The sequence below is a fragment of the Belonocnema kinseyi genome, chromosome 9 (genome assembly GCF_010883055.1).
Source record: "Belonocnema kinseyi isolate 2016_QV_RU_SX_M_011 chromosome 9, B_treatae_v1, whole genome shotgun sequence".
In the NCBI taxonomy this organism is placed as follows: Eukaryota; Metazoa; Arthropoda; class Insecta; order Hymenoptera; family Cynipidae; genus Belonocnema; species Belonocnema kinseyi.
Window position 1 is genome coordinate 106175513 of NC_046665.1, and position 12062 is coordinate 106187574.

At 24.7% G+C, this 12062-nt stretch overlaps 1 protein-coding gene across 3 annotated transcripts in view; it reads right to left on the bottom strand.

The window, feature by feature from the left end:
• LOC117180775 (cyclin-dependent kinase-like 4) overlaps positions 1 to 12062 on the bottom strand; it is a 43463-nt gene that overhangs the window by 22998 nt on the left and 8403 nt on the right. Inside the window, exon 1 of one of the 3 annotated variants that reach the window (XM_033373278.1) lies at positions 8205 to 8289. The exons of the other annotated variants lie outside the window; for them this stretch is intronic. Coding sequence (XP_033229169.1) covers positions 8205 to 8227 — 23 coding nt within the window. The 5' untranslated portion in view covers positions 8228 to 8289. Of the gene's footprint in view, positions 1 to 8204; positions 8290 to 12062 lie in introns of those variants that run through there. 3 annotated transcript variants of the gene reach the window in all.

Here is a 12062-nt window from a genome sequence, read left to right on the forward strand (position 1 = left end):
AAGTTCCATCTTGTCATTCTCTACAAGAAAATATTTTCATAAATTTCATTTTTTGAATTTCGAAATTTTAATATAACAAGACGTTCGGACAATACTTTTTCGAGAAATGTAAACATGGTAACATTTGAAGGAATTATTCGATTGGATTCCCTTTTGGCTCACTTTATAAGGATATGAAAAGAAAGGACGAGTTCGTTAGCCAGCTTATTTTGCAGAACTTTTAAAAAGTTCGGGCATTTTGAAAATTTTTGAGACCACTTTTTTAATATTTAAATTTTGTTCGACAGCTATTTATAGTAGATCAAAATATGAACAATTTATTCCTATTACTTTTTTTGATAAAATAAAAATAATTAAGGTTATAGAAATTTGAAAATCCAAAAAATTAAACGAAAATTAACATTTGAAGCCAAACAAAGCGTGATATGAGAAAAATTCAAGAGAAAAAAAAGTTACTTTTTCAAGGCCCTACAACAACAACAACAAAAAATAACGAAAAATCGAAAAATTAAATTTTTATCGCAAAAAAAAAGAAAAAGCAATAACTCCATTTTGTGGAAAACAAAACAAGATACGAAAAGAGATAGATTGACAAAAACTGTGCACATAAAAAAGAATAGTAAATTTTTCAGGATTTAATTTTTTGTAGGATAAGTAGTTTTGTTTCATTTTTTTTAAATAACATTACAAATAAAAAATATATATTTAAGAACAACGATACAAGCTAAGAGAATAAGTGAAACAAAATTTATTCCACCAAAAAAGATTAAAAAATTGTTTACGAATATTTTTTTTTTTATAGGAAGCGTAGTTTTTTTTAATAGTTAAAAAAAGATTAAAAATGAAAAAAACAAGGCAATAAGAATAAAACTGTTTCAATTTCCATGCATATTATGAATTGTCATGATGTAAATTTATGAAAATGATACATGTTTGAGCGCAGCTAAGAATAAAATTTAACGCAAAATAAGCAACAAATATTAAAGTAATCATGATAAATACAATTTATACTTTATTTTGCAAAAACTAAATACCAAATCCCAAGACGAGATACATAAAAACTGTGTTTTATTTGATATAAAAGTGTTGAGCATAATGTAGAAAATTTGACATTTTGGGCAAAATCGAGTGCGAAGCACGAGATACGTGATGAGAATGTGTTCGCTAAAGCCGAAAGAGCTTTAACAAAAGAGAGTTCACAATCGCAAAATTACAGTTGTTGATTCGTTAATCTTTAATTTTGAAATGTCTGTGCATGAATTAGGGAGAAATGCAAATACCGAGCGCGAATATGCGAATGCACGAATCTGAGAAAAATACAAAGACAGAGTCCGTAGCGCGAGGGAAATATAAAATCGAGCGCGAAGTGCGATAACCAAAAATCCAATTCAACTATTTTATTGAAAATTCGCCTTTTTGGTCGAATTCAACTATTTTTAATTTAGAACAAAAATATGTTTTTGTTGAAATCTAGACTATTACATTTTTTGTTGAGGATTTATCATTTCAGCTGAAAACTCGACCCTTTTTTGAAAATTCAACTATTTTGTTGAAAATCTGTTTTCTTTTGTTTTTTTTTTTTAATTTATTTATTTATTTTCTTTCTTGAAAATTCATCTTTTTTTTAATCCAAATCTTTTTTATTTAAAATTAAAATGTTTTTTGTTTGAAATACGAACTATTATTTAACATTATTACTGAAAATTTAACAATTCAAATTAGATTAATCTATTTCGTTTAAAATTCATCTTTTTTGGTAGAAAACTAATTTTGGTTTAAAATTCATCTTTTTTGGTTAAAAATTCGACTGTTTGTTTGAAAATTAATCTTTTGCATTTTCTTCATTTTGGTTTAAAAACACATATATATTTCAGCAGAAACGCAATATTTCTTAAATAAAAAAATGGAACAGTTTGGTTGACAATTAATCTTCTTTTATTTTGGATTTAACTGTTTCGTTGAAAATTAGTATTTTTGGATAAATTCAACTATTTTTTATTCAAAATTGAAATCTTTCTTCATTAAAAATTCAACTATTTTGTTAGAAATTCGCCTTTTTGGTTGAATTTAACTATTTTTAATTTAAAGAAAAAAAGTGTATTTGTTGAAATCTAGACTATGACATTTTTCTTTGAGAATCCATAATTTTAGCTAAAAAGTCATCTCTTTGTTTGAAATTTTAACTATTTTGATGAGTTGTTGAAAATTAATCGTTTTAGGTAGAAACTTAATCTCCTTGGTTGCAATTGAATCTTTTTTGTTTAAAAATGCAACTGTTTGGAAGCAAATTAACATGTTTCGGATAACGATCAACTATTTTATGGTAAATTAGTATTTTTCTTAAAATTCACCTATTTTTACATTCTTATCAGAGAAGGTATTAGATTTGTGTCAAATTTGACCCCCCTCCCCAGTTTTTGTCAAATGTCCACCTTTTGAGACCCCCTGAATCCGAAAATAGGTTTTTACAAATTTGACTGTCTGTATGTCTGTCTATATGTATGTATGTGATTCTTAACGAAATTGTAGATCTTTTTTGGGGTAATCATTTTTGTATCCTACATAGTTTGCGCACAAAATGGAATTTTTTATTTTCTATTATTTTTTGTGCAATCAAAATTTGAATTTTCAATTTTTGAAGAAAATCCAAAAATTGGTTATGATAATCTTGTAGGGATTTCAAAAAGAAATGCTTTTCCTCTCTTGACATTTTTTCATATCGTGCGTTTTTCGGCTTCAAATTTTGATTTTCGGTTGATTAAAAAAATTTTGAAAACGCTATAACTCTGAGCATTTTCTTTTTATCGAAAAAAGTCATAAGCATAAATTGTTTGTTCTTCTCAATACTATAAATATCCTTACATAGAATTTTAAAATTCAGAAAAAAGTGATCTCAAAAGTATTCAAAATGCGCTCACTTTTTGAATTTTTATCAAAAATGGCTGGTTAACAAACTCGTTCTTTCTTTTAGGACTTAGAAAAAGTGCGCCAAAGATGGATTTGATTCGTTCATTTTTTCGAGAGTTATCGTGTTTACGGACGGACGGCCGGACGGACAGACAGACAGACATACGCCATCGTGAAAACCTGATTTTCGGAATCAGGGTGTCTCGAAACGTGGAGATCCGTTGAAAAAGTGTGGTGTCAAATTTCCGACAATTCTAATATTTTCTCAATCATAAATGATGAGAATGTAAAAAAATTATTCATAAAAATTTGTAATTTTTTTTTCTGGTTAAACAGCTTTTGTTGAATTTTTTTCGTAGCTTGCGCTGGTTGTCCAAACATTTAATTGTGTATTATTATTGTCTTTTACGAATAAAACTAAAACTTCGTATCCTATCAAAAAGTGAGTAATAATAAGTTTGTAAATCTTTTTTGGGAGCACAATTTTGATCCACGCATTTTTATTCATATGTATCATACATAGTTTGAGCACAACATTATTTTTTTATTGTTCCTTATTTTTTGTGCAATAAAAATTTGAATTTTCGATTGTTCAATTGTATTTAAAAAATTGTTATGGAAATTTTGTAGGCCTTTTAAAAAGCATCGTTTTTCTTCTCTCTACTTTTTTCCAACCGTGCGTTGTTTGATTAAAAATTTTAATAATCGATTGATTTTTTAAGTTTTGTAAATGCTATAACTCAGATAATTTTTTATCGTGAAAAAGCTCTAGATGTACTACGAACAGTCATACATAGAATTTTTGAATCTAAAAAGAATTCTCAAAATTTTTTAAAAGCTCTGACTTTTTGGATTACTATCCTAAATGGCTTTTTAAAGAATTCGTTCTTTTTTCTATTACCAACAAAAATTGTGCAACAGTTCGATTTGATTGGTTCATTTTTTTTGAGATTTTTTTTGCGTTGTATATTGGCTTAAGATATTAATATTCGATGTTCCGCATACTATTTTCAAGAAATATAAAGAAAATGACTAGTCCTATTGAAAAATGGTTAAGTGAAAATTTGTAGGATTTTTCAAAATCTAATATTTTTCGTTAACAATTTTTCCTATTTTGCGTTATTTGGTTCGAAATCTAAATTTTGTAGTGTTAAATTTAGGATAATTGTAATATTTTATCAATCATAAATGATGAGAATGTAATAAATTATAATAAATTTGCATCTTTTTTTTAGGCGAACAACTTGTGTCTATCAATTCGTTTTCGTACCTTTCGTCGTCTTCCACAAATTTTTCATTTTTATTTTTAATGTCATTTTTATGATTAAAACCAAAACTACGCGTCTTTTCAAAAAGTAATTCTTAACAAATTTTTAGATATGTTTTAGGCATACAATTTTAGTTGAATAATTTTTGTGCTTAACTTGAGTGGTTTTTCCACAAATTTTTTATTTATTTGATGTTTTTATTTTCAATGCTATTTTTCACGAATAAAACAAAAAGTACACCTCTAATCAAGAAGTGATTATTAACTAATTTGTATATTTGGGAGGGGGGGGGGGTTTAAATTTTCGTTAATTCACCTTTTTTCGTGATCTGCATAGTTCGACCACAAAATGGAATTTTTTGATTTTTCATTATTTTTTGGGCAATCAAAATTTGAATTTTGGATTTGACATTTTATTTTTAATAAATTCGCGTTCGTAAGATGAAAAATTTTTTTTCTTGAAATTAAATGTTAAGAGAGTCTTTGCTATTCTTAAAATTATTTATAAATCTTTGGAAATAAAAAACATTAAATTAAAATTAATAACATTTATGGAAATATCTACTTGTTGTGTATCTTATCTATACAGAATTTTTATAATTTTATTTTATATTTCAATATGCGATAGATATTTTTAAAAAAGGAATATTTTTCCATTTTGAAAAGTAGAATATTGATTTTTCAGAATGAAAATGTTATTTTAAAAGTTTTATATTTGTAAAGTTTTTATATTAAAAGTTTATTAGTATATATGTATTAGTTTATCCTTAGAATCTTTGATGTCCAAAGATACCAGAAAAAAAAGAATCATTCTCATTTCTCTTCCAGAGCACCTTCGTTTTTAATCCCTAAGATAATATCAAAAGAACCAAAAATTTCAAAAAAATGACCTAACTTCCAGATCTAAGATCACAAGAAATCGAAAGAAATTCCAAAAAATGACCTAACTTCCAGACTTATAATTTTATCGCTTATAATGGTTACATCAGCTGTCCAAAAATATCCAAAAAAGTTGAATACCCCTATTTCTGCCGTAACAACCCCGTTTTCTACTTCTAAGATAATAAAAAATCGAACAAATTTCCAAAAAATGTCCTAACTTCCAGGCCTAAGGTTTGATGGCTGCGAATCTTTTATATCCAAAGATACAAGAAAAAAAGATTAATTCTAATGTCTCTTCCGGAGCACCCTCGTTTTCAATCCCTAAGACAATAGCTAAACGAAAACAAATTAAAAAAACGTCCTAACGTCCAGACCTAAAATTGTATGGCTTTGAATAGTTATATTTTATGTTCGAAGATACCAAAAAAAGTTTCACTTCCACAACAGATGTTCAGATCAGATGTTCAAAAAATCCAAAAAAGTTTAATTCCCCTATGTTTTCCGAAACACCCGCGCTTTCTACCCGTACAATAGTAAAAATAGAAAAAAATTTTAAAAAGGGTCCTAACTTTCAGGCTTCAAATTTAGTGACTTTGCATGATTTTATTTGATGTTCAAAGAAATCAAAAAAAGTTTAATTCGTTTAAGTCTTCCGGAACAACCTTGTTTTGAACTCATAAAAGAATGAAAAATCACAAAATATCCTAACTTGCAAAGTTCAAATTTTATAGCTTAAAATGGTTCTTTCGCGTCGAAAGAATTGTTTGAGATTTTCAGCTTCATATTTTACAATGTTGTAGTTTCAAATTCAAATAATATAAATCTGAGGACAATTTTACTATTATTCCTTCAAAATTGCAAAATTTCATATTAAAATCCTTGTTAGCCAGTTTTATAATTAATAATTATTAAATATAAAGCTGACTTCTAAATTGTTTAGTTTCAGTTTAAAGTAGTTTAAAATTTAATAATTTTAGATTTAACTATTCTAAGCGTTTTGTTTCATTTTAAACATACAAAATTGTTTGGTTTTTGGAATTCATCGAAATCGTGGAATATAAAATTGAAAAATCTGATAGAGGCATAACTTTCAGTTATAAGGATTTATGATCAAATGATTTTAAAATTAATAACTCCAATAAAAATTCAAAACAATGAAAAATTAAGGGAATAATTTCTCAAATTTAACCTCTAAAAATTAGAACATTTTAGAAGTACACATTGTAAATTTAATTTTTTGCTTGAAAATATCCCAAAATATTGAACAATACAAATTCAACTTAAAAATAATAATTGTGAATTTAAAAGTTTAAAATTGCACATTTTCAGAAATTGGATTCATAGCAATGTTGATTTGTATTCTTTTTTTAAGTTTCAATGTATAAGCTTAAAATCGTCCTATTTTTAGTTTAAAATTTATTAAAGTTAATGATTTAAAAGAGCTGAATTGTTGAACTAGTTTATAAATCAATTTAGAAATTAATAAAAATTAATTTAATTTTTATAAATTAATAATAAATAATAAATATTGAAATAGTTACAAACGAATGATTCAACGGTTTTGTTGTTTAAAATTAAGGTATATAAAAATACAATTATCTGCAATTGGTACCTTAGTAATATTTGAATAATTTCTCTAATTTAGAATGGTTATGATTGTATAAATTTTAATTAGACATTTTAAAGGTTTATTATTTAAAATCTTTCCATTTTGTTTGGTGAAAATGAATGTAAATTTATTTTTTGATTTTATAAAAATTTGAAATCCATTTCAATGCCAAATCATAATTTCTTTAATGAAATAATAATTAAAAATTTTAGAATTTCAGATTTTTTTTCATTGAAATATGTAATTTAGTTTTCAATTTCGAATTGTCGAATTTTAATCGCTTCCAGTAAAAAATGGTTTAGATTCCAATTTTTTTAACTATAAATTATTTAATTTTTGACGCTTTTAATTTAAAATAATAAAATTTCAATTCCTTTGAATCTTAAATGATCCAGTAACGCTTCAACTTATAAGTGATACAATTTCAATTTCTTTGAACTTTAAGTGATTCATTATGCAAAGTTCTAATATAAAATTATTCAATTTATGAAAATTTCCTTATAAAAATAGTTCAATTTTTAACCAAAAAGTTGAATTTCCAACCAAAAAGATGAATTTTCTACAAAAAATATAATCGTTAAACTTGCAGTTAACAAAAATAATTAATTTAAATGAAATGAATGTTTAACTATAAAAAATTAATTTTCAACTAAAAATAAACGAATTTAAAAGAAGAATGGATTTTCGTACAAAAAGTGAAATGTTCAACTAAAAAGAATCAATTTTCAACCAAAAATGAAATTGTTAAATTTTGAGTTAATTAAATTAATTTTCAACAACAAAAAACATTTGTAACTAAAAAACAAATTTTTAGCAAAATAGTAAAGTTTTTAACCAGAGATGAATTTACAACTAAAATTATGAATCTTCAACCGAAAAAATGAATTTTTATCAAAGGAGTTATACCTGCTATCAGGTAGTTAATTTTTTTAATTTAAAGAGTTTCTAATACAAAATTAACAAAAAATTAAATATTTAATTTTATACGTTGTTATTTAAAACTAATACAATTTTAATCCTTTTGAATCGTAAATGGTTAATTATTCTATTATTCTCTGATAAAAGCTTTCAATTTTGATCATTTTGAAATTGTCTTATTTTCGCTTTTTCTATCTGAAATGATTCAACTTCAAGGATCTTCAATTCAATATTAAATTGTTTAATTTTGAATGCTCTGAATTAAAAGTGATACAATTCAAATGTCTTTTTCATGAAATTGTCCAATTTTCAAAATGTTAGGTCTGAAAATGTTCAATTTCAAGTGCTTTCAATTCGAAATTATTAACTATTGTTACAACAATATTAAAACAATCCTCATATTAAAAATTTTGTTTTGATAATGGATTATAAAATTGTTTAATTTATTTATGTCAGAAAATAAAAATCCAAGGACGTTTGCTAGTAAACAGAATAAAGTTCAAGGCTGTTAGACAATAATATATCGATTTTTATAAGTTTGATGTTCCTTATTTCAAAAATATATATTTTTTCAATTTTATAACGAAACATTATTAATGCGTAATATTGTGTAATACGTACAACAATCCAAAAAAGAAGTTCATTTAGTCTTTTTCTAAAAACAACCACGTCGGAGAACATGCCGAGCAACACTGCTCTTGTCATGCTTGTTGCTTGATTATTGACAATCGATATTGCTTCGTCAGAAACTTGAGTTCGAACGATTTTTACAGAGGGTGGTATTCCAACCCATCATATGACAACCAGATAATGCATATTTTATACAAGATAGGATATTAAAAATTAATGGTAAAATATGCTTAGCCACACGTGACGACCACGTGTCAGTTATCCTTATATAAAATATTTTTTTTTATGATTCTTAGATCGAAGTAATTAATTTAAAGTTTTTAAATTGAATGCAATTAATTAAAAAAAAGTCCACCTTTTACTTTCTATTCTATTTGGTTGAGAATCTACTATTATAATTTTGGTTAAGAATTCATCCTTTTTGGTAAAAATTTTTCTTTTCTTACTTTGTTGAAAATTCCTTTGATGAAAAAATATCCTTTCAGGTTTAAAATTCAACTGTTTCATAAAAAACTCATATTTTGGGTTGAAGATGCAACTATTTTGGTAAAAAATTCATCCTTTTTCGTTAAAAATGCATCATAATAATTCTTTTTTTCATAATTCAAACATTTGGTTTAATGTTTTATGTATAGTTAAAATTTAATTTTTTAATAAATTAATTATTTTATTTTCGTTTGAAAATTTATATTTTTAAGTCAAAATTCAATTATTTGTATAAGAGTTTATATATCCCGTTGGAAATTGTTTTGTTTTTTTAGAAAACTATAATCTCTTTGATATAGTGAATTTATATATTTTTGCTTAAAAATCTAACTATTTAATAGAAATTTAGGTGTCAAAGATTTATTTTGTTGATTTTAAAAAGACATAATTTTAGCTGAAAATTAATCTTTAGTTGAAAATATAACTACTATTTTGTTAAATTTTTCTCATGAAATTTTATTAACTGAAAATCAAACAATTACATTTTTTGTTGAAAAATCACTTTGTTTAGTTGATAATTTATATAGTTCGTTAAAAATTCGTCTTCTTGGTAAAAAATTAATCTTCGGGGAAAAATGTTATCTTGTTAGTTAAAAATGGCAGATTTTGTTATTTAAAATTAAAATTGTTTTTGATTAAAATATCAGCAATTACAGTATTCATTGAGAATTTATCTTTTTTTTGTTCAAAATTCAACTATTTTGTAGAAACTTAGGTGTAAAAGATTCATTATTTTTTTGTTAGTTAAAGAGACATAATTTTAATTGAAAATTCGTCTCTGGTTGAAAATTTAACTAGTATTTTTTTGATTTTTAAAAATAGAAATTAATTTTATAAACTGAACATGTAACAATTCCACTTTTTGTAGAAAAAATGATCTTGTTTAATTGATAATTCATGTAGTTTATTAAAAATTCGTCTTCTTGGTAAAAAGTTAATCTTTTTGGTAGAAATTTCATCTTGTTAGTTAAAAATGTCAAACGTTTTTTAATCAATATTAAAATCGTTTTTGGTTAAAATATCAAAGATTACATTTTCCATCGAGAATTTATCTTTTTTTTATTAAAAATTTAACTACTTAGTAGATACTAAAGCTACTTTGTTAAAAATTAATTTTTTTAGTAAAACAGTTATAATTTTATTAAAAATTCATCTCTGGTAAAAAATGCAACTATTTTATTGAATTTTTTAAAATGAAAATTAATTTTATTAACTGAAAATTTAACAATTCCATTTTTGTTGAAAATTGAACTTGTTTAGTTGAAAATTCATGTATTTTGTCGAAAATTCGTCTTCTTGGTAGAAAATTAATCTTTGTAGTAACTAATTCGTTTTTCATTGTGAATTCACATTTTTTGGTAAAAAAATTCAACTACTTGAGAGCAGTTTTAATATCTTTGACAAAAATGATTTTGTTGGTTAGAGATTCATAATTGTAGTCAAAAATTCATTTCTGGTTGAAAATTTTGCAAAAAATTGGTTTATAGTTCAAAAATTATTTTTTTGTTGTTGAAAATTAATTTGTTGAACTGACAATTTAACAATTCCATTTTTGGTTAAAATTGAACTTTTTCAGTTGAAAATTTCTCTTTTTGTGCGAAAATTCATATACATTGTTAAAAATTGTACTAATTTATTAACAATTTATTTGTTTAGTTACAAATTTATTCATATGTTTGAAAATTTAAAAATTTTTAGACATTTTTTTCTTGGAAAATTAAATTTCTTGGTAGAGAATTCATTTTTTTGATTACTAACTCTGAAAAATAAATGTTACGTCGAAATAAAGTGCATGTATGTAAATATTGGTTGGTGACTTTACAATGAAACTATTAAATTTTTAGAGAAGGTGTCTGAACATTAATAAATTATTATAATGGAGGTCGAGGTCTGTTTATATTTAGGCATGTCATTTTCGCTATTTTTCACAATAAAGAGGTTCTAAATTGAATGAAATATCGGTTTATGAAAACATGCTTTTCTTTACAGCATTTTCAATTAATATGAAAATTCATATAAATAGGATTGTAAATTATAGAAAAGTATTTATTATTCCAGAAGAAACAAAAAATTCTTTTCCACGCTTTTTATTTTATTTTTATATTTGTTCTTTCCATAAAAGAATATGAATCGCAAGTTGGTAATTTTCCAGTTTCTTTTTTATTTAAGAGAAACTTAATTTTTATATTGGTAATTGACAACACATAGTTTAAAAACGGTTTTTGAAATAAATATAGTTCGGAAATAAAAAAATGGAAACTAATTGAACATGTTAATTAAGCCGTTCTTTAGAAAAAAAATCCTAAGTCGACGTATGGGAGTATTCTGATGTGATGGAGGAAAAAAATCGAATTTTTTGTTATTGCATTTTTCGATTGTTTATCATTATAAAATTAATATCATTCGAATTTATACCTATATCTAGATATACAAGTAGACTGCTCCTCCGATTTAAGTCTCGTTTCTGGGATGGCTTTAATGGCCTTGGACTTAAATCAGAAGTCTCTTAACGTAAACAAATCAGGGCCATTTGAAAAACTTTAAACGTGTTTTTTTGGACAACATTTTTGCACCTGGCGGAGGTGTTTTCTCAAAAACTTTATAATAGTGTGAAAAAACGTGTTTTTTTATTACTTTTGGAAGAAACGCCGCCATTGTTTTATTTACATTAAATTATAAAAATTGAGCTATGGTGCTATAACTATAGGGTCAAAGATTAGGAATCTTTTTCGATTTCCAAGAGGGCCGGAATCACCTGTAAATGTTTTACATTGTTACATTTTTTTGTATTGTCCTAGATCATACCTTTTGAGGAAAAAATGTTTGCCCCATTATATGAAATAGTTCAAACAAATTTGTTGAAAATATGTTTATTTTTACGCGTTTACATCATTTTACCCCCTTAAGTTTTGGCAAAAATTGTCATCTAAAACATCACCTAAAACATGTATTTTTTGGCTTGTAAAAACACATTTTGCAAAGTTTCTTTGGTAATTCTGTGTCCAAACCTAATTCGCTTTAAGTGATTTTTCTGGAGAACGTCTCAATTGGAAGTAAAATTTTAAATTGTAAAGTTAAAAATTGTTTTTCTGAACAACTATTTTTGAATTTTGATATGAGGGTAAAAATAAAAAATGGAAAGAATTTGTAAAAGAAAAATTTTATAAGTTTCTTTGATAATTATATGCCAAAACAAGAGTCGACTTAGGTGGTTTTCCTGGCGAAAGTCTCAATTAGAAATAAAATCTAACATTTTAAAGTTTTAAAATAGTTTTGAGGAAATATCTGAATTATTATTTTCGAATTTTTATATGAGGGTGAAAATGAAAAAATGTTAAGAATTTGTAAAAAACACATTAATAA